At 45.2% G+C, this 22656-nt stretch overlaps 1 protein-coding gene across 3 annotated transcripts; it reads left to right on the forward strand.

The window, feature by feature from the left end:
* Window positions 1–2255: 2255 nt before the first annotated feature.
* On the forward strand, window positions 2256–22318 carry TAF5L (TATA-box binding protein associated factor 5 like). 3 transcript variants are annotated; one of them, XM_068119647.2, is made up of 8 exons: window positions 2256–2438; window positions 2573–2736; window positions 4131–4235; window positions 4725–4918; window positions 9942–10196; window positions 18653–18949; window positions 21008–21555; window positions 21737–22318. In XM_068119647.2, the coding sequence occupies exons 2-8, from the start codon at window positions 2595–2597 to the stop codon at window positions 22035–22037; spliced, it is 1842 nt and encodes a 613-aa protein (XP_067975748.1). In that variant the 5' UTR covers window positions 2256–2438; window positions 2573–2594; the 3' UTR covers window positions 22038–22318. The 3 variants fall into 3 exon arrangements, with proteins under 3 accessions (XP_067975748.1, XP_067975751.1, XP_067975750.1); XM_068119650.2 differs by having other exon boundaries at window positions 21008–21544; XM_068119649.2 differs by lacking the exon at window positions 2256–2438 and having other exon boundaries at window positions 2460–2736.
* Window positions 22319–22656: the final 338 nt, after the last annotated feature.

Here is a 22656-nt window from a genome sequence, read left to right on the forward strand (position 1 = left end):
AGTCCAACGGGAAATTGAACATGTAAAGGGCAGGGACAATGTCGTTGCTGGTGCTTTGTCCAGAGTGAATTACCTTTGAAAATCTCTGGGGGTTGTGTGAAATTTTGTTGCTGTATTTTTAAGTGATAACTGTGCCCGGGGGGAACTGATAATGTGGGGGGGGGTTGAGTTATCTGGTTTGTTTATCCAAGTTGGCCGGCAAAGAAAGTTTTCGCTGGGTTCAAACTTTCTTTCTTGAAGGGGGGAAGTGTTACAAATTTATGGGAATGTATGTGAATTACTATTCAGGTCTTTGCTTATCAATGTGGAGTCGATTAAGGGTTGTTGTGGTTGGAGGGTCAGGAGCCCTTCTGGAAAAAGAGACCGGAAACGGAAGAAGAAAAGACACGAGGTCGAGAGAAGCGACGAGGATTCTTCTTCCTCGCCCCGCTCCGACGAGAGGTGGGATCGATATTGAGCCGTGTGGAAAAGCGGCGTTCCCAAGCCGTCTGGCGAGAGGAGTTAACGGGACGGATACCTGCCCGGTGGACACGTCAAGCTGCCGTGGGGCCGTGCACCGACCCAGCGTCTGGCACCGTTCGCGGCACCGTCTACAAAGACGCGTACGGGTCGCACGTTGGGGCCTAACACGCGTTGCAAGCGGCGTGTGGCTTTTGCCTGCTGTACAGTACCCGCTTCGCGTGGCCAAGAGGGGGCTGCAACCTTGGTTCCCGGTACGATACATGCCCGGTGGAAAAACGTCCACCCGGGGTTCGTTCAACCGCCCGAGTGCGGCGAAGCCGACCATCATCTTGGTCAGGAGGGGCCCAGAGACATTGTGAGGGACAGAGACCAAAGGGGGTCGTGAGTACAAAAGGGGACACACGTATGTAAGATGACCATCTTAATCATCTAGGGGATTGATTGTTGAGTGTGAATTGTGGATGGGGGATTGCTCGGGGAATATATCCTTGATTGTATCATTGAAATTGTATGGTATCATTACCCTTGAAATATATCATTGAAAATCAGTTTTCTCTTGGGTGGAATTCATAGGGATTGCGTTGCGAAAGCGCATATATAATACCACTTTCTGGCGAAGTTCCTCTCACGGTCCGGGGGTCACCGAGACCAGGTAGTCACCGAGGGGACCACGTAACACCTGTATGTAACCCTCGTGCTGAAGTTTAACATCCCGAGACCTGAAATTCGAATTTACCATTTGAGTTTTGTCATCAAATTTTCAACAAAGCTTTTATTATGACAATATGGAGAAGACAAATGAATAATTTGTTTAAAAGGTGAAAGGTCGAAGGTCAGCATCACAAAATCTTCAATTTTCATCCCACTGACCTGAAATTTAAAGAATTTGCATAATGGGTCACTATTGGTCGGAGTCGATTGTTTTTTTTAAATCAAAATGAAAGTCAAAGGTCAAGGTTGCATGAAATGAGTCTTTGTTTGTCTGTTTGTCTCTTTGTTTTATCTGTTTGTCTGTTTGTCCGCACAGAATAAATATGATTTTTCTCTGCAACCGTTGGTCCGATTGACCGGAAATTTTCACCATAGGTGCGCCTCCTCCTGCAGAATTATTTCATGATAATTATGATGTCATAGGTCACGTGCTACAGGTGCCATCTTGGAAAAACCAAAAAACGTTGCCACTCCATATCTCTGAAAGCACTCCATAGAAAAAAATGAGACATAGCTTCTTGTAAAGAACTCTCCATGGGGAATAAAATATGTTAATGATGATGTCATAGGTGCCTCCAGTATGACGTCATAATTCGACAAGTACAAAACTTCACAAGATGAAGATGAAATTTATTGAGCGTCATCTATGGATAAATTGGTGGAGGAAAAAAATGATGACGTCATCGGTCACGTGGTTCGGCCGCCATATTTCTTTTAACATGAAAGCCTTAAAACCCATGAAAAACACGTCCTGCCGTGGGTCTGAAATCTCTGATTGCAATTTCTTGTGTAATACTGTTTTGGTCATTTAGATTATAGAAGAAGAAGAAGACGTCTAATACAAAGCGTACGCGAACGGACTTTGCATTTTCAGATGCTTTCTAGCACTCGTTTTTATTCATTACTTTTGGGGAAATAAATAATACAAAAATAAATGTGTGAAGTAAATTTATCGCTTTAAAGAAGAGGCTCAGTGAACCATTGATTGGCGATTGTGAACCCATCCATTATTTTTATGAAGCTGAAAAGTCGATGTTTTTTTGTATAACATTGTGCGCGCTGTTTGCTGGTTGAGGTTGTATAGTGCGCGGCAGCGCTTTGGGCCTTTGGAAACGTTATTCACACAGTTTACCCCACGATTGTCTCAACTATAAAGGATGTTTTTGTTTATGACGTAAAGGTTTGCCTTTTCTTTTTATTTAATCTTTTACTGAACATCGTACGGCGAGGTCGAATGTTACTGAAGAAACTGGAGCACAGAATTTGTGAGTCCGATACAAATAAAAGGCGCTCACTGTATGCAGCAGCGTCGTTGGGTTGGGTATGAGATGTGAGAATTGGGCGGTTAATTCGGGACACATCGGTGTGTAACTCTAACCGGGTGACCATCGGCCTTCAGATGCGAGGTGCACCTTTGCAGCATGAAGCGTGTACGTGCCGAGCAGCTGCAATCGGCAGTGAACCAGCTCCTGAAACGGCGACAATACCCAGAACCGGAGCAGGTGCTGCGGCAAGCTTCACGGGGAGTCCACACTGCTGGAGAGATGGCCGCCAATTTGATGGGTACAACGCTCACTCACGTCATTGCCTTCATCATGATGTGACCCTTTTCCTGGAAGGTCAAAATATTCATCCTTTCTTTCAATGAGGATTGTCAGGCGTAAGGGTGGGATTGAGGGGAAAGCACCAACTCCTGCATCTTCGCATGCACCGAATACAATAGTAATAATAATATGTAGATGTGCTGTGGAAGGGACTGGAGGGGTCTGGTTTAAAATGGATACAGGGAAAGAAGAGGGGATGATATAGGATCTAAAACAAAGAAAGGGATACCTGGAGTTGGAGCATTGAGGAAGAAGTTATTTAGTTAAGCATAAAGGTGAGGGGAGAGGAGGGTCGATCGGTGTGAGGGGAGAGGAGGGTCGATCGGTGTGAGGGGAGAGGAGGGTCGATCGGTGTGAGGGGAGAGGAGGGTCGGTCGGTGTGAGGGGAGAGGAGGATCGACCGGTGTGAGGTGAGAGGAGGGTCGATCGGTGAGGTGAGAGGAGGGTCGATCGGTGTGAGGAGAGAGAAGGGTCGATCGGTGTGAGGTAAGAGGAGGGTCGATCGGTGTGAGGGGAGAGGAGGGTCGATCGGTGAGGTGAGAGGAGGGTCGATCGGTGAGGTGAGAGGAGGGTCGATCGGTGAGAGGAGGGTCGATCGGTGTGAGGAGAGAGGAGGGTCGATCGGTGTGAGGGGAGAGGAGGGTCGATCGGTGTAGGGGAGAGGAGGGTCGATCGGTGAGAGGAGGATCGATCGGTGAGAGGAGAGAGGAGGGTCGATCGGTGTGAGGTGAGAGGAGGGTCGATCGGTGAGAGGAGGGTCGATCGGTGAGAGGAGAGAGGAGGGTCGATCGGTGAGAGGAGAGAGGAGGGTCGATCGGTGTGAGGTGAGAGGAGGGTCGATTGGTGTGAGGGGAGAGGAGGGTCGATCGGTGTGAGGGGAGAGGAGGGTCGACCGGTGTGAGGTGAGAGGAGGGTCGACCGGTGTGAGGTGAGAGGAGGGTCGATTGGTGTGAGGGGAGAGGAGGGTCGAACGGTGTGAGGAGAGAGGAGGGTCGATTGGTGTGAGGACAGGGAAGCATTGATCAGTGTGAGGGGAGAGGAGGATCGATCGATGTGAGGGGAGAGGAGTGTCGATCGATGTGAGGGGAGAGGAGGGTCGATCGATGTGAGGGGAGAGGAGGATCGATCGATGTGAGGGGAGAGGAGGGTCGATCGGTGTGAGGGGAGGGAAGAGTTGATCGGTGCGAGGGGAGAGGGGCGTTGATCAGTGTAGGAACGAAGGAAGGGAAGAGCCTAGTAAGCACATTTGCAGACTGGAGGCAAAAATGTTACCATACCGTGTACATGTGATAATTCTATGTCCAATAAGTATATGTCATTGAGAGCAGCTTTCCCCTTGATTTGTGTTCACAGTATTGTCTGAATCAGGACCATTGAATGCAGTATCCTTTGGGATGTACCAACCTGATCCTGCACAGTACGATGCCCAGTTCAGCAGTCTGCAGCAGTTCATCAGTGGTAAGATTGACTCGGGTCATCATCGGCTTTGTTATTATCCACCTGTTGTCGAATGCTTGCGTTGTGGTAAAAGGGTCGTTGAATAACCCAGTTGGTCGCGTGCTCAACGTTGAACGCAAGTCTGTGTTCAGTGCCGGCAGAGCGCGCTGCATCATGTTGCATGCCATGATTCCTAAGATTTCACCGAACTTCGCAATCAAATGTAGCACGACCTGCATCCGATTGAATATATGGCGGACGCAGTATGGGCCAAATGGGCTTCGCTCCCGTCTAAAATTCCTTGTACCTGTTTGCTTCAACCTGGCCGAGTTGAGTATTTACTGGTACTTCTTAGAATGGTTTGTTTTCCCTTAAATAATTTATTAAGTATCCTGATGCATTGATTAATGTGCTCATTGGTACAAGACTGGTTATTAAGTCAGGTGCCACTTTATATCACTTCTCGGACAGCTTCATAAACCCACACCAGCGTGTATGTGTCCTCATCAGACCAGGAACCGCCGTTGCTTGAGGAGCTTCAGTCACTGCTCCATCCACTTTTCCTCTGTTTTTACCTGGAGCTACTCTCGGGTGGCTGGCGCAGTGCAGCCGAGGCCTTTCTAGCACGACACGGATCCACAGCTGGACCATCCGCTGAGCAAAGACTCGTCGTGGAGCAGATAGCTGCCGCCCTCGCTCGTCAGGTATGAAAAAGGATGCGAAGCTGACCTGCTTGTTATTCCCATCGGAGCACAAGCCTCATGATTGATTCTATCATCTGAGGTTCAAATCCTGTGTAAAATAATATGCATTATAACTTGATCTTCGACACAAACTATAACTACAAACCTCTCCATGAGATTACGATTACCATAAAAATAAAACAAACCAGGACGGTACTCGATCGGGCGCGTACCTGCGCCAGGCTGAACAGTTTGCGTTTTGTATCCCACTGATAGGTCAGATCTGGATTTGGACCTGAAACAAAACCGAATCGCTTGTTCTTGTCACATGCCCAACTCATCCACCACGTTTTGTCACAATCCGTCTCCAAAATTTTGAGATATCGTGCGAAATATCGTTTTTGGCCCAATTTCTCAATGGTGAGTGAAAAATTATTGAATCGGATCAGGATCTTCATAATCGAATCAATTCGTCCTTATCACACACTCGACCTGTCCACCAGGTTTCGTCCGAATCCATGCATACCTTTTTGGGATATGCTGCTCACAGATAGATAGACAGACAGACAGACAAACAGGGGTGAAAACACAACCTCCGTCCACCGTTAGGTGGTGGAGGTGGGAGGTGACAATTACAGAGCTCTTAGACTTAGACAAAAGCATTTTATTCCATGATTCAAAAAGTTATGTTTTTTTTTTTTGTTTTTTTTGTGTGTATACTGAATCGAGGCTCGTGAAAGAGCTGACATTTACTTCACAAACAAATCAACCAGCCAAACAAAATATATAAAAAGAGGGAGCGGAAGACAAGATGGGGAGAGAAGGGGAAGCACACAAACACTTGAGAGCACACAACATTTAAGAGCAGGGAGATGTGTGGGAGGGAGAGGGCTTGGGGGGAGGAGGCGTGGGAAGGGGAGGGGGGGGGGGAGGGGGGGAGAAGTATAAAACACAAGGACACCAAGGACTTCCAGGACAAAAAAAAAAAAAACCACCTTTAGAGGCCATTTTTCCCCGCAAAGCGGGGGTTGGCCTTTTTCGGGAACCGTAGTTGTTGTTGGTTTTTTGGACCCCTTTTTGAAGCGATGTTTTACGGCCGGATGCCCTTCCTGACGCCAACCCTTTTTGCCGCCTTTAACGACAAACAGGGAATTACCAGTGAACTGGTACTCAATTTGCCGACCTCGGAAGGATGACAGGCTGAGTCAACCCCCCTGGCGTTAATTCAGCGATCGACCGGGATTCGAACCCAGGATGCTAGGATCCTAAGCCGGCACCCTAGCCGCTAGCCCAACACCAGACTTCCAGGACAGAAGTTGGTATTTCAAAAAAGTGGAATTGGGGTGAAATAAGCAGGGGTAGAAAAGATCAAGGTTTTGGATGGGGGAAGATAAGAGATGGTGGTGAACAGCTGTTTTAAAGACCTGGACGGTGGAGTGGGATTGAAGAGAGTGAGGGAGTTTGTTCCAGAGGCAGGAGAAAAGAGGAATGAAGGAGTGAAGGTGAGCAGAGAGCCTAGATTTTGGCAGTTTAACCATGAGAGGGTTGCAGGCAGATCTTGTGGGACCTGTAGGAATATTTGGGGGACAGAGCCCAGAGAGAGCTGGAGGAGCAAGGCCAGAGAGGAGTCGGTAGAAGACAGAAAGACCACCAACCTGCCTCCGGTGAGTAAGTGAAAGGCCCTCTTCCTCTTCTCCAATTATTCCTTCTTTAATAGATTTCTTGCTGGGAGATTTTTTGAGAGGAAAGAGGGGGGAGGAAGGGCTTTATATTTGAACTTGGTGTTCTTCACGAAGAGTAGGTGAGCTATCTTCAGCACCATGGCCAAAATTCCGTCCTTACTTCTTGAGCCAGAGTGGCTACCTGTCCAGGATTGTAGCCTATTAACTCCTTCAGCAGCACCGACGCTCAGAGGCCATGGTACATGATGATGATGATTATGATTATTTGAAGTTGATAGTTTTTTTTTTTCTACCCCACACATGAAGCACAAAGCGTGGGAAAGCAATTGATTCATTTTGTCTGTCTGTCCATCAGTCGATGATTGAGGAACTATTTGAATAATTTCAATTGAACTTCACATTTTGAACACTAGGACATTAATTGGTGACAGTTTAGTTACTTTGGCTCTGAATTTGGCACTACCAGTACACCTGCTCCGTACGGGAGTGGCAGGAAGAGTCCTGTTTTCATCCTCTGGGGTGCATAGATTACAGTAGATCTAGCCTCGGGTCCATTAGTCTGTGGGGGACGTGATATAATGCCTCAAGAACATCAGGTGTCCTCCTTTTCAGTTTAATTTTGAACAACTGTAGCGGCTTAAAAAAGGTAATACTACGTGTTTGTGGTTTATAACGTTTGTTTTTTTTATTCCGGTCGGCTTGCGCCATGAATTGCCACGATAAGCGAGTTATTCACGTTAACACGACACTAATTCAAGGAGGAAAAACCTATTGTGGAAGGAGATTTATTATTAGTATTGCTTTTTGTGCTATTTTCATTGGTGTTGTTACCATCGCCAGAGGAGAGGGTATTGCATGTGGGTTTGCTCGTTTGTTTTTGTCCACACAAAGCGTATGTGTTTTTATTACATTCGACCCTTTATAACCCCTAAGACCCTTCTAAACCTTTACCACCCTGAGACCCATTAAGGCCAAGAAGACCCTAAGGACCATGAAAACCTACAAATACCCTAAAACCTCAAAACTACCAGCACCCCTAAAACCGCAAAGACCTTCTAAAACACTTTAGAGCCTTTAGAACCCTAACCCTTTGAGACCCCAAAGATACTTTAGATCCTTTTACCCAAAGACCATTTAAGACCCCTAAGATCCCTTCAAACTCGAAGACCCTTTAGAAACATAAAACCCTGTAAGACCAAGAGGACCCAAAAGACCCCAAACACTCTTAAAACCCGTAAACACCCCGAAGACCCTTTGTTGTTCTCCTCCTTTTCCCTTTATAAGGGTTGAGGTCCAATGGCACTGAGCTCCTGACCTACCTTGACCACGATACTCCTCCACTCCCCTCTGTCCTCGGCCAACTCTCTCCACCCTCCAAACACCCCCACCTTACTGATATCCCTCCTCACACAATCCTCCCATCTCACTCACGGTCTACCTCTTTTCCTCCTACCTTGTTCCCACATCCTATCCGTGCTCTTTGCCATTCTCTATTTCTCCATCCACACCAAATGTCCAGCCCATCTCAGCTGGCATTTCATCCTTATAAACCCCAAAGACCCGGAAGACCTAGAGGACCCCCAAAGACCCCAAATACCCTGAAATACCGAAAAGACCCCAAATATCCTGAAATACCTAAAAGACCCCAAATACCCTGAAATACCTAAAAGACCCAGAGGACCATTGAAGCCACAGAGGACCCCAAAGACACAAAATACCCTGAGTACCCAAAAGACAAAACCACGCACGTCCTGGCGAGGGTCGGCAATCTCTGATTGCTCTTTCTTGTTACTTTTGTTATTAGAAGCAGCCTTGGAAAAATGCCATGATTATCTATCTTAACATGGATATACACCTCAACACGGATTTTGCCCAAGGCAGAAACCCCACTTGGAGACGGGGGGAAAATGAAGTTGCTGCAATGTGTGACCCTTCATCCTGCTGTCAAGTTTGGTTGAGAATGGATAATTAATGACCGAATGTATCGCGGTCAGACAGACAGACACTAAGTTGCATGTTTTAGTTTGATTGTATAGAGTCTCATCTCATGCACGCATGCACACAGCTCGTCTGTCCGACATTCTAAAATAATTTTAAAAATCGATTCCAAAGAGCAAACTTACTGTTTTTAGGGACGTAATAAAGGCCACAAACAGGCACGAATAACTTATTTAACGTGCTAAATAAGGTGGTGTAAAAGACGGTGTCCCAAATTCATCAACAGCCTAAATTTTCCGATTGAATTGACATTGTTTTCGGGGTTTTTTCTACCAATCTGAAGGCTTTTAAAAACTTTTATTTTATTTCCATTAAATTATATATTTTGAACATTGCAGAATATAAATCACGTTGTTTGCATTAACAAAAACATTCAGTTTAGCAGTACTTTGGCAAAATTGTCCGCTCTCTCGACCGATCAAATTTGCCGCTCGCACTATCAGGACGGAGGAACATCGAGATGCAGACAAAATGGCAGAGCGCAGTGATGCAATGCCTGAGCTAACTTCATACAAATAAAAAGGGAGAGAGGGGGGTAAGCCTTCCCATGTCCTTTTTCTCAAGACGTGTTGGGTGAGGTATTCCTTGAATCCAGTTTTAAATATTTTACTGTTTAACATGTTAGGTGAAGTAAAAAAAAAAAAAAAGTTTCTCGTCCGGACTTTTTTGAAAAAAGGAGGAGGGAGGCCCTTACTATTTACTATTTTCATTTTTTTTTGCTATTTTTTTCCAAGATGGCTGCCATGAATTGAATGACCACTGTGGCTGACTTAAAGACTCTATAGTTTGTCCAATGTAATGTGAAACATGCCAGTGTTGATTGTTACTGAAAGGCCTGCAATTTCATTTCCAAATTAGCAAATAAATATATGTTTTAACATACGAACGTATGCTTACACACACGAATATCGTCATATTCCCTACTCAAATTTGTACCATTAAAAGTATGAAATGCAAGATTTTTACACGTAAATTGCACTTGCCCAGTGCACAACCGCTGCGAGAATTGACCGTCTTTAGCACAAAGTGTCTGCGTTAAGCCTAGCATGTATTAACCAGGAAGTTCCGTTAGAGGGCGGGATCCATAATAGTTCAGATCATCAATGCACAAGAGACGATCAGCAAACGCCCGGAAACGGCAAGTTTTAGACCGAGTTTCTTCGCAAAACGATTTTTTTTAAACAAGTATATATTTAAAAAAATTAGTATTAAATAGTAAATAAAAGTACGCGGCGACCAAAAAGGAAGCGGGTGGGGACGAGAAACATTTTTGTTTTTACTTGGCCTTATCAGTTATCATCAAAGCACCATTCATTTCTGAAAAGATCCCCCCTCCCCCCTCCGCCACCCCTATCCCACCCCAGGATGCTGGAAGCGACCCCTCTTTGCATGCACTATCCGAGGGAAAGCTCTGCGTGTGTCTGAGCGCACCTGCAAGGGCCAGACTCCTGAACCACTTGTGCACGAGCGATTCGACGCTCGTCCTGCGTGCTATGGCGACTCATATCCAGCTGGAAGCCAAACCAGCGTTGGGTTCCGGTCCCACGAGCCTGCAGTTGCAGGGTGACACAGATGACTGTGGGGTGGATGGCACAAGTCAGGCTGAGGTCGAGGAGGAGGTGAGAGCAGGTGGCTGCGTGCACGCTCAAGAGTTTGATGTTATTTGCATTTTTGATGACAGTTATAGCGTTTACAAAGAAGAAAGTACAGTACAGTATTGTTATGTTGTCATGTTATCGAGCTTGTTGAAAAGTTCCCAATATTCTGACTGTCTCATTGACTAAGTCTGTGTTGTTCAACCTTTTGGGCACCATTGTTGTAGACGGGAAGACCACTATCCTCCTCCACTTCCCTCTGTCCTCGGCCAACTCTCTCCACCCTCCAAACACCCCCACCTTACTGATATCCCTCCTCACACATCTCACCCATCTCACCCACGGTCTTAAGAATCCAGTAATGGCACCACTTTAAAAAATGAACTTTTTCAGATCAAAGTCCGTAATTGACAGCACGTGGCCTATATGCTGATGACCTTTACACCAGAAAAGGTCAAATAAAGCAACAAAAAGAAGCAACTTTAGGTTGTGCTTTCATAATTTTGTGGCGAAATTTATTATACATGTACTAATAACCTTGTACATTAAACTTTTGATTTAATTTTGATTTTCGAACAATATGGCATTCTGACTGAGAAAATATACACAGACGATCTAGTTATTGTGATGGCGAATGGTTGAGCTGGGAGAAGACTGAGGTAATGTGGGTCGGACAGAAGAGAAAGGAACTGAACATCAGTTTAGATCTGGCAGGGGAGCATATTTGACTATCTCGGTGCAACGGCAACCAAGGATGGTAGTTCAGAGGCACAAGTATGGAGGAGGATACAGGTGGGTGCATGTGGAGGGACTCATGGCAGACAGGAAAATTGAAAGGGAAAGTTCTGTCTGGGGTCTTGTGGAATGCCAGCTTACAGGTCTGCGAAAACAACGGGGTCAGGAGGTTAGCGGGAGTGAAGGGGGTGGAGAGAAGAAGAATGGACGAACTGAGGGAGGAGATCGATTTACGAATGAGCTTGATGTGGAGATTGATAAAGAGCCGGCTCAGGTGTGCTGGGCCCAGGAAGAGAGAATGGCAAAGAAAGCTGATTGGTTGAGGGAGCAAGGTAGGAGGAAGTTATGTAGAGCTTGGCTGGGATGAGAAGATTGTGTGATGCAGGGTGTGAGTAAGACGTGGTGGTGGCATAGTGCAGACAGTTGACTGGGGATAGAGGGCAATGGAGGAATATCGTACAAAAGGTGGGAGCAGCAGCAGCTTTCTACAATTGGGTCTCGCGCCATATACAGGGAAATGAGGAAGAAGACAATAACAGGGGGAATTTTGAAAGAGAAAAAAGCAAAAGTTCTCAAAGAAATCGGAGGCGGTTTGTCAATCACCAAATGGGAAAAATCGGGTTCAAATGACTAGCAAAGTGCAATTCTCAACTGAGCTTCCGGTTTCCGATCAGCAATTATTAAGGTTGTGACCGTGTACGTGTAAAATTATAAATATTTACAAACATCTTTAAACTTGTACGCATTCTGTTGCTAATCCATACTATGAAAGGAGCCGGCCTCTAAATACAGTCTCCATCCGTCTGTTCAGGGTGGGGTTTATGCTACCAGCCTATCGGATCAGTTCCCCCCAGCGCTGGGCATGGTGAAGAGAGGCGGGACCTGCAAATATTTCGATATCGCCACCATGTTGTTTATAGATATTTTTTTCCGCACACTTATTAGTGCCGTTTCATGTTTTTAGACATGTATCGGTGGCTGCATTCATTAGTCATTGCTATTAAGTTACATTGACTTGAATCAAAGATTCGTGCCTTTTAAATAGAGACTGAAGGAAATATGAAATAAACAGACATCCACGTTCCAGTCTGGCAAGATGAGCGCTGTATCATAATAAGAACACATCTGCTATGCTGCTTTAAAATGTACGGTTTTTAAACTGTTTTTATGTGTACATCTTTACTCTTTCTCATAACGGATTAATTAGTCAGTTAAAGCTGCAAAATTAATGTCATGTAATTACTCTTAGAGAAATATTTAACATGTTGGAGTAAATGTTTTTTGTAGTTACTTGGTAGATTTTAATGTTTACATGTGCACACGTCAACAAACGGACCGTGTACACGTTTAGCAATATACAGTCACGTGAAAAAGTAAGCAAACCCCATGTAAAGTTTTGACTTTTTGAACACATTTCAACATACAGCTATTTGATCTTCATTTCAACAATATTGATAGATAAAGGTGATATAATATAACAAATATGAAACATTTACATTTTGTAGTCTATTGTATAATTTAAATAAACATAAATGCAAATTTCGCATGTGGAAAAAGTAAGTACACCCCGACATTTATCACTACTTCAAATACCTAAAATTAGAATCAGGTGCACCAACTCAGGTGCAAATGATTAGAACATCGTTAGAGAGGATCTTGGAGGAACCTGTCTTATTTAAACCTCAGACATTTAGTTTGGTTTGCTCCTTGTTGTTGAAGTGTGCGGCGTCACCATGCCTAGATCAAAAGAGCACTCTGAGGCCTTCAGAAAGAAGGTTATAGATGCCGACGAGTCTGGGAAGGGATTTAAAAAGATCTCCAAACAATTTGAAATCAATCATTCGACTGTCCGGAAGATCATCTACAAGTGGAGAAAATTCCAAACAACTGCCAATTTGTTCAGGCCAGGCCGCCCCAGCAAGTTCAGCCCGAGAGCAGACCGCAAGATGCTGAAAGAAGTCTCTAAGAACCCCAGAATGTCATCACGGGACCTACAGGTAGCTCTTGCCACTGTTGATGTCAAAGTGCACGAGTCTACCATTATAAAGAGGCTGCACAAATTTGATCTACATGGGAGGTGTGCCAGGAGGAAACCTTTGCTGTCCAGAAAGAACATCAGGGCAAGACTAAAGTTTGCCAATGAACACCTCGGCAAAGACCAGCCCTTCTGGAACAATGTGCTCTGGACAGATGAGTCAAAGGTAGAGCGATTTGGCTACAGTACCAGAAGACATGTTTGGCGAAAAGCAAAGACAGCATTTGACCACAAGAACCTGATACCAACTGTAAAGCATGGTGGTGGAAATATTATGGTTTGGGGCAGCTTTGCTGCATCAGGGCCTGGGCAGCTCACCATCATAGAATCCACTATGAATTCTTCATTGTACCAGAGGGTGCTTGAGGATAATGTGAGGCCATCTGTCGGAAAGTTGAAGCTCAACCGAAGGTGGACCTTGAAACATGACAATGACCCGAAACATACCAGTAAATCCACCAAGGAATGGCTGAAAAGAAAGAAATGGAGGGTTCTGGAATGGCCAAGTCAAAGCCCGGATCTAAATCCCATCGAGATGTTGTGGGGGGATTTGAAACGAGCTGTGCATGCAATTGTGCATGCTGTGCAACAATTTTTTTGTTGAATAAATTATTGCAAAGTCAATTTTTCATTGTTTTTTTTGTTCAATTGGATTAGTTTCAATTCAATTAAATTAAAATTCAATTCAATTAGTTCAAGTCACTTCATCAATGATCTCTCTGACTCTCTTGAAAATCCTCTCTATCTCTTTGCTGACGACTCTACTCTCTGTCGCTCCATTCTTCATCCCTCAGATCGGCAGTCTGCAGCCTCCTCACTCTCTGCAGACCTGGACAAAATCACAGACTGGGCAAACAAGTGGAACATGTCTTTCAATCCTGACAAATCTCACACTCTTACAATGTCTCTCCGAAAAGACCGACTGGACAACCCTCCCATCCACTTTCTGAATAATCCTCTCCAAGAAGTTCTGTCACTCAAGCTTTTGGGTCTCACTATCTGCCATGATCTTTCCTGGGAAAACCACATTTCAAATCTGGCCTCCAAAGCCAGTCGCCGACTGGGCATCCTCCGCCGTGCGAAGTCCTTCCTTGGCACACCTGAGCTCCTCACCACATACAAGGCTTTCATCCGCAGCTCAATGGAACACTGCTCTCCCCTCTGGGCTGGTGCTCCTGCCTCACACCTAGCTCGCCTTCACGCTGTTGAAACCAAAGCATTCAGAATCATTGGAATCTCCCGCGATGAAGCTAACTCCAAGGGCCTCTCACTCACTCACCGCAGGCAGGTTGGTGGTCTTTCCGTCTTCTACCGACTCCTCTCTGGCCTTGCCCCCCCAGCTCTCTCTGGGCTCTGTCCCGCAAATATTCCTACAGGTCGCACAAGATCTGCCTGCAACCCTCTTATGGTTAAACTGCCAAAATCAAGACTCTCTGCTCACCTTCACTCCTTCATTCCTCTTTTCTCCCGCCTCTGGAACAAACTCCCTCACTCTCTTCAATCCCACTCCACCCTCCAAGTCTTTAAAACAGCTGTTCACCACCATCTCTTATCTTCCCCCATCCAAAACCTTGATCTTTTCTACCCCCGCTAATTTCACCCCAATTCCACTTTTTTGAAATACCAACTTCTGTCCAGGAAGTCCTTGGTGTCCTTGTGTTTTATACTTCTCCCTCCCCCCCCCCCTTCCCATGCCTCCTCCCCCCGGGCCCTCTCCCTTCCACACATCTCCCTGCTCTCGGATGTTGTGTTTGTGTGCTTCCCCTTCTCTCCCCATCTTGTCTTCCGCTCCCTCTTTTTGGGTATTTTGTTTGTCTGGTTGATTTGTTTGTGAAGTAAATGTTAGCTCTTTCACGAGCCTCGATTCAGTATACAACAACAAAAAAAAAACCAAAAAAAAAAAACCCTTTATCTATAGATACTGTTTAAATGAAGATCAAATATTGATATGTCCACATATGTTAAAAAGATTTTTAAAACATTTCATGGGGTGTACTTACTTTTTCTACATGCGAAATTTGCATTTACATGTATGTTTATATTATACACTGAACAGCAAAAGAAACGTCAGTCAGAATCAATATTTTGGAGTCTTTATTTTCAAGTCATGATCAACACGAATTGAGATTTAGGATCAACATGAAACATTACAGGTATGGTCACCACAGTTCAAACAATAATGTGAAATGTTCTGAATGAGAAAAACACAAGACCAGGTGAGAACAAGGGAGGTCAAAGTCAGTATCTTGTGTGACCCCCGTGAGCGTTGATGACAGCCATACATCGTCTGTACATGGAGTGGATTAATCGGTTGATGAAGGCATTTGTCACTTGGGCCCACACTCTGAGAAACGCCTGACTGAGTTGAGCTGCAGTTGTCGGCCTTGGTCGAACGTCATTCAGTCTTCTTTGAACCTCGTCCCACAAGTGCTCTATCGGGTTTAAATCGGGGCTGAGCGCAGGCCAGTGCATGGTTTGGATGCCATTCTGTTGCAGGAAGTCCCTTGTTGCTCTGGCAGTGTGGGCACGGGCGTTGTCCTGCTGGAAGACATGATTTCCGTGACGTCCAAAATGTGGCACAACGTGAGGTCTGAGGACTTGATTGATGTAGCGAGCAGCTGTGACACCATTGCCTCTTGCTGGACAAATATTCTGGAACACCACAGGACCGACTTTGTGTGATGGAAAGAGACTCGTGGGGTGGTCCAAACATCATGGTATGGGGTGCTATTGCCCTCAATCACAGTCATCTGAGTAGCGTTCCCCATGTCTACGCCAAACTCTCACTCTGCCATCTGCCGTGGAAACACAGTATCGGCTTTCGTCTGAGAAAAGAACGGTTCTCCACTGCTGGTAACGCCAATTTTGATGCTGTGTGGCCCACTGTAGTCGGTCACGGCAGTGTCGAGCTGTAAGAATGGGGCCACGATACGGCCTGTGACAACGGACATCCCTGTTCTTCAAACGTCGACGGACTGTATCACCACTAATGTGTCTCTGGTGGGTTCCAACTGTTTGTCTTGCAGTTTCTGTAGCCCTGGTAAAGCGATCTTGGATGTGATGACTGATGACGCACAATCTGTCGATCCTGTCGTGGTGTTGTTACCCGCGGTCTGCCACTGCGTGGGCGGTCATCGGTGCTGTTGGTGGCCTGGTATCGTTCCTGTAACCTGTAGATGGTTCTCACGTTGACATGGAAAGCATTGGCAACCATTCGTGCAGTCTGTCCAGCATGCAATCTTCCAATAGCCTGGTCTCTCTGAATCCTCGTAAGTCTGGGCATGGCGCTGGCATCGAAACACGAATGATGAACACACGTTTTGGGGTGCCTTTTATAGGGAAAGTCACAAGGAGACGCACGTGCATTTTGATTTGCATGGGAATCATGCACGACTTTGTACCGTGGTCGTTTTTTTGCCTGCGTTTTGGTGACCTGTTTTTATCCACGTGTGCACCACTGTCGGTAGTTAGGATTAAATTTAGATACAGACTAATGTAAATAACGAGATATCTAAACGAAATGCATTGATATTTCTATGGGAAATGTTCAGGAATTATTTTTATGAAGTGACCTTTCTATTGCTGTTCAGTATACAATGGAGTACAAAATGTAAATGTTTCATGATATTTGTGATATTATATCACCTTTATCTATCAATATTGTTGAAATGAAGATCAAATAGCTGTATGTTGAAATATGTTGAAAAAGTCAAAACTTTCCATGGGGTGTACTTACTTTTTCACGTGACTGTATACACAGATATGTACAGGCCTAGCAATTATGTTCATTACCTCCACCACCAAAGGTGGATGGAGGTTGTGTTTTCACCCCTGTCTGTTTGTCTGTCCGTTTGTGAACAAAATATCTCAAACATTTCTGGACGGATTCGGACGAAATTTGGCAGAGATGTAGCGAATGTGACAAGGACGAAATGATTAGATTTTGGTGAAGATCCGGATTCGGATCCGGCTACTGGAATTTTTAAGTGATTCTTCATCATTGGGAGATAGGCGAAAAACGATACTTAACAGGATATCTCAAAAGGTTGTGGACGGATTTGGACAACACTTGGCGGCCCGGTTGGGTGTCTGACAGGCACAAATAGATTCGATTTTGGTGAAGATCTGAATATGGATTCGGATATGAGAATTATTTAATTTTTTAAGTGATTCTTCATCATTGGGAGATGGGGCTAAAACCAACACATAGCAGGATATCTCAAAAAGTTATGGATGGATTTGGACAAAACTTGGTGGACAGGTTGTGTGTGTGACAAGGAAGAATCGATTCGATTTTGGTGAAGATCTGAATATGGATTCGGATATGAGAATTATTTAATTTTTTAAAGTGATTCTTCACCATTGGGAGATGGGGCTAAAACCAACACATAGCAGGATATCTCAAAAGGTTATGGATGGATTTGGACGACACTTGGTGGCCCGGTTGGATGTGTGACAAGGAAGAATCGATTCGATTTTGGTGAAGATCTGAATATGGATTCGGATATGAGAATTATTTAATTTTTTTAAGTGATTCTTCACCATTGGGAGATGGGGCTAAAACCAACACATAGCAGGATATCTCAAAAGGTTATGGATGGATTTGGACGACACTTGGTGGCCCGGTTGTATGTCTGACAAGGAAGAATCGATTCGAATTTGGTGAAGATCTGAATATGGATTCGGATATGAGAATTATTTAATTTTTTTAAGTGATTCTTCATCATTGGGAGATTGGGCTAAAACCAACATATAGCAGGATATCTCAAAAAGTTAAGGATGGATTTGGACGAAACTTGGTGGACCGGTTGGGTGTCTGACAGGGACAAATCGATTCGATTTTGGTTAAAATCCGGATCCGGCTAGTAAAAATTGTAAGTGATTCTTCACCATTGCAAGATAGGGCCAAAAACGATATGCAGCAGGATGTCTCAAAACGTTGTGGACGGGTGATTTTGATTGAATGTGATTCTGTGTTGTGATTTTCTGGTTTACTCTCGGAGACAAAACGTAAACTATTCACCTGGCGGAGGTATGCTCTCTACTAAGTGTCGTTCTAGTTAGTTTTGTCTTCAGCAGATTTGATGCAGAAAATGTTGTGTGAACAGGTGTGAACATGTTAGTGCCGCAGTTCAGCAGGCTGAATCTCTCACCTGAATGACTGACTTTGCATGCATCGTTAATCAACATTAAATCTATTATTTGGTTCATTTGCACTTCCCCCAAAGTTGGATCCAGGCTCTGTATAATGACACTTTGTAACTGGCTTGTAGATGAGAATGTTAACTTGGAAACTCAGGTCATATTACTGATTTGAACTGGATAGCTGTTCTTCTTCTTCTTCTTCTTCTTCTGCCTCATATGCAGCAATGGCTCTGGGAACATCATTTCTAGAGGGTGTGCTGCTGACGCAGTGTCCACTTTGGGTTATCGCAGGAATTTGTTCATGGTGCCGGCGATAACTCGTCTTCAGGACAACACGTTGAAGTCTCGTCCCACAGGGAAAACCCCAGGATGACGGTTTATACCTGGGTCAGGATTCAAAACTAGGCTAGACAGCTAAGGACTGAGTGCATGTATCTCCAAGTTATCCTACCAATGCTTGGTAGCTGTTTACAACTTCTTACAAACTCGTCATATAATTATTTACCGTAGTTGTAGGGACCCAACTGTAAGCACGTGCCACAGCTGATTTTCCTATGTCCTGCAGGCTTTGTCTCTTCCTCCAGATGAACTTTCATTAAACATGCTGCAGGAGAGCATTCGCTGTGTGAAAGACTCTGCGCTTCCTTCCGCCTCCATTCACCTGTATGCCTTCAATGCCGACAGTCAAATGGCCAATCCTCCCTGCTTTGCTGAAGTCTCTCCTGACCTTTCCATGTTGGCTTCTGGCTATGACGACTCGCAAGTAGTTTTATGGACACTGCGACCACGTAAGCTGCACGGAGCTCGTCACCACGTGGACGTCTCGCACATCAACCTTGCGTGTGATCTTCTCGATGACCGGGTATGTTCATCATCACATTCGAATAATCTTTACCTCCAGTCACCATTAAACTATGGACGAGGGTTAATTAGGTTGGCCCGTTTTATTACCATCTGAGCTTTTGGCTCATGATTCCAGGATCCAAGGTTAAATCCGATGTACTGTCTCCTTTTGTCTATTAATGATCTTGTAAATTTTGTAAAAATATGTTCATGGATTGAAATGCTCTTGCCCTACATATGTAATATACAGACTTGGCATTTAATATGGAATATTTTTTTTGTGGGGGTGAACTTACTTTTCAAGATGTCTTAGAACCAAAAGTTCATTGGAATTATGTTGAAATTATTCTAGATTTTGTTAATGTGACCTTTAAAAGAAACAAAAACCACATTTGACATTTCGAAGCAAATAAATTGATCCTTGAAAGTGATGTAAACTGATATCGAACTCAATTCATGGACAGTACTGTGTTAAACTTCTGTACGTTTTCCAGAAGTATCTCTTCATTTTGCACATTAGCCAAAAAATTTTTTAACAAAAACAAAAGTTAAATTACGACTGGGATTACGGACAGGAAAATTACAGTTCAGTACTTCGTGTAACCCCCACGAGCATTCAGGAGAGCACGTACACGTTGAGGCATGCTGTTCACGAGATTTGTCAAGGTTTGGACAGGAATCGCTTGCCATGCAGTGACAATAGCCTGCTGCAATTCACGCACAGAGGTCGGCTGCTGGTCCAAGTGGTCGATTTGACGCGTTAATTCTGCCCACAAGTTCTCTATCAGATTCATATCCGGGGACATGGCAGGCCACTCCATATGCTCTACACCACGGTCAGCAAGAATGTGTTGGATCATGCGAGCACGATGAGGCCGTGCATTGTCATCTTGGAAGGCAAAGTTTCCTCGAAAGGCTGCACGAGCAAATGGAAGCAATGTTTCTTCCAGAATGACCCTGTACTTGAACTGGTTCAGGTTTCCATTCAGAACAACCAGGTCAGTTTTGCCCCCTGCATGAAAAGCAGCCGAAACGGTCACCCCACCACCTCCAGCTTGGACTCTTGGCACTATACAATCTTCGTTGTAGGCTTCATGCACTTGTCTGCGCACTCGGACGCGGCCATCTTGACGATAGACCAGAAATCTAGACTCGTCACTGAAGGTCACGTGATTCCAGTGTCCTGGCTGCCATTGACGGTGCTCTCTGGCCCACTGCAATCGGCGCTGGCGGTGTTGTCTGGTCAGACGTGGCTTTCTCAGGGGACGCCTGGCATGATAGCCTGCTTGAACCAGTCGTTGCTTGACTAGCCTTCTGGATACAGGCACATTTGTCAGTTGCTGCCACTCAGCCCTAAGCCGATTAGCTGACTTGGTACGGCCATTGCGGACTAACCGGTGCAGCTGGCGATCATCCCTCCTTGTGGTTCTGCGGGGACGTCCTGGCCTCGGTATTGGAGTAGGGACACCCCTCTGAGCATTTCGTTTCAGGATCTTTGACACCTGACCTTGAGTGATGCCATACTGCCAAGCAATAGCATGCTGCTTCATGCCGGAATTTCGTAAAGCCACCACTAAATGACAAACAGCATTGTCGAGTTGACGGACCATCTCCAGGGGAAGCGGCAATAACTTTTGTAGACTTGCAGCAGTTGTTTTCCACTAATACAGAACGCAACAACCCTTGTATACCCGATTGTGAAGCCAATCATCAAATGCACCTGTCCGTACATTTTGTCATGCCACCTGTGATATAATCCTGTTGTTGACTTCTTGCTGCGACAGACAATCAGTGACATGGTTCTTTTAACAAAGAAATCACCGAAGCGTAAAAGAAACTCACCAGATTGATATGCTGAGTTAAGAAAGTAAACCCAAGTCAAGAAAAAAAGAAATTCCATATTAAATGCCAAGTCTGTGTGTATATATATATATATATATATGTGTAACAAGCTGTTCCTTGAGCCCTGGATCACTGTGTAATACAGTGTTCTACAGGCTGTCATGTGCAGTTGTTCCTTCATTGAAACTCATTTGGATGGAAACGTTTGCACATTGTGTCCTTTTATAACCGGCAGGTGATCGAGGACAGTGAAGGTAGCGATGTAAAGATCTTACGGGCTCACGCGGGCCCCGTCTATGCCACCCACTTTCTACCTGAGCACACTGGGCTCCTCTCTTGTTCAGAGGACACAACAGTTCGATACTGGAATCTGCACACATTCAGCAATGTCGCATGCTACCGTGGCCATGCACGGCCCGTTTGGTCACTGGATGTCGCTCCACTGGGCCTTTATTTTGCGTCTGGCTCTGCAGACCGCACGGCCCGGCTTTGGTCTCCCGAACGGACTTTCCCACTGCGGATATATGCCGGACACCTATCGGATGTGAATACACTTCGTTTCCACCCGAACGGTGCCTACCTGGCAACCGGTTCTGCAGATCGCAGCGTTCGTTTGTGGGTCGCACAGCAGGGCTCGGCAGCTCGGCTATTCACCGGCCATCGAGGCCCGGTCCTTGCTCTGGCCTTTGCACCGGGTGGAAGGCTGCTCGCATCCGCAGGAGAGGATCTGAGGATTAGGATCTGGGACATCGGCTCTGGAGGCGTTGTGAAGGTAATGACAAGGTGATTGTCACATGCTGCTTAATAAATCCCCCCAATTCTTTAACTGATAAATGAGTTGCCGATGTTGAACTATTTCTTATTCTCATTAAGGATATTGTTTTTTATGGCCATATTGTGCTGTTTTCATTTTTATTTTTCCTTTTGAAGGCTCTCATCCTTTTTTTGATCAAATCTCCTCCAGGAGCTGCGAGGTCATACCGACAACGTCACAACTCTCAGCTTCAGTCCTGATGGAAGTTCGCTTGCCTCTGGTTCGGCGGATGGTTCCGTCAGGGTGTGGGATGTGCGAGGAGTTGGGTCTGGAGTTGCCACCAATGTGGGAGGGGGTGATTCAGAGGCTCACGAGTTTGTTGGCATCTCTCCAAATGCTCGCCTCACGACAGTTCTCAATGTTCAGTTTGTCACGTGCAATCTGCTCCTCGTCTCTGGCAGCACAAGGGAGGAGTCTGGACCTTCGAGCTGAATTTGCAACGAGTTGGTAATTCGTCTTCGCTATTGGTCTTTCGATAGCTTGGCTTACGAACAATAAATATCGTGATTCATTTTTCTCTCTGGAGACCAGGATTTGGAAAGTGACTTGGACAAGATATACACGTTTTTCACTATCGATCTCATTCTCTACCCCCCCACCCCACCCCTCACATCCACCCTTCCTCATTACCGAGGCCATAATTTGCACAGCTGTCACCAGCATAATTACAAACTCGACTTCAAAACGTATTTGAGATGGCACAACCAATAATACATATGTTTAAAAACACAAGTACTTCTCAATGTTGCTTTCTCTATCCGCCATGTCGCCATGGATGGAGGTTGTGTTTTCACCCCTTTTTGTCTTATCTATGTGTCTGTCTGGTTGTCTGTGTGTGGGTTATCTCAAAAAGTTATGGACAACTTTGAACAAAACGTTGTGGACGGGTTTAGGTGTGTGATGAGGAGGAATTGATTCGATTTTGGTGAAAATCCGGATATGTGCATTTTTTTTTTTTTTTTTTCTGTGATTCTTTACCATTGATAGGAGCCTGGGGTTGGCTTAGCGGTTGGGGTGCCGGCTTTGGGTCCGAGGATCCTGGGTTCTGGGGTTGGTTTAGCGGTTAGCGT

Source organism: Myxine glutinosa, chromosome 6, assembly GCF_964187855.1.
Source record: "Myxine glutinosa chromosome 6, kmMyxGlut1.1, whole genome shotgun sequence".
Taxonomy (NCBI): domain Eukaryota; kingdom Metazoa; phylum Chordata; class Myxini; order Myxiniformes; family Myxinidae; genus Myxine; species Myxine glutinosa.

Bases quoted from the DNA above. Each gene is read 5' to 3' on its own strand.
- TAF5L (XM_068119647.2), top strand. From the start codon at position 2,595: ATGAAGCGTGTACGTGCCGAGCAGCTGCAATCGGCAGTGAACCAGCTC. The intron at 2,737-4,130 runs GTACAACGCTCA...TTGTGTTCACAG, and splicing joins GATGGCCGCCAATTTGATGG to TATTGTCTGAATCAGGACCA. The intron at 4,919-9,941 runs GTATGAAAAAGG...ATCCCACCCCAG, and splicing joins CTGCCGCCCTCGCTCGTCAG to GATGCTGGAAGCGACCCCTC.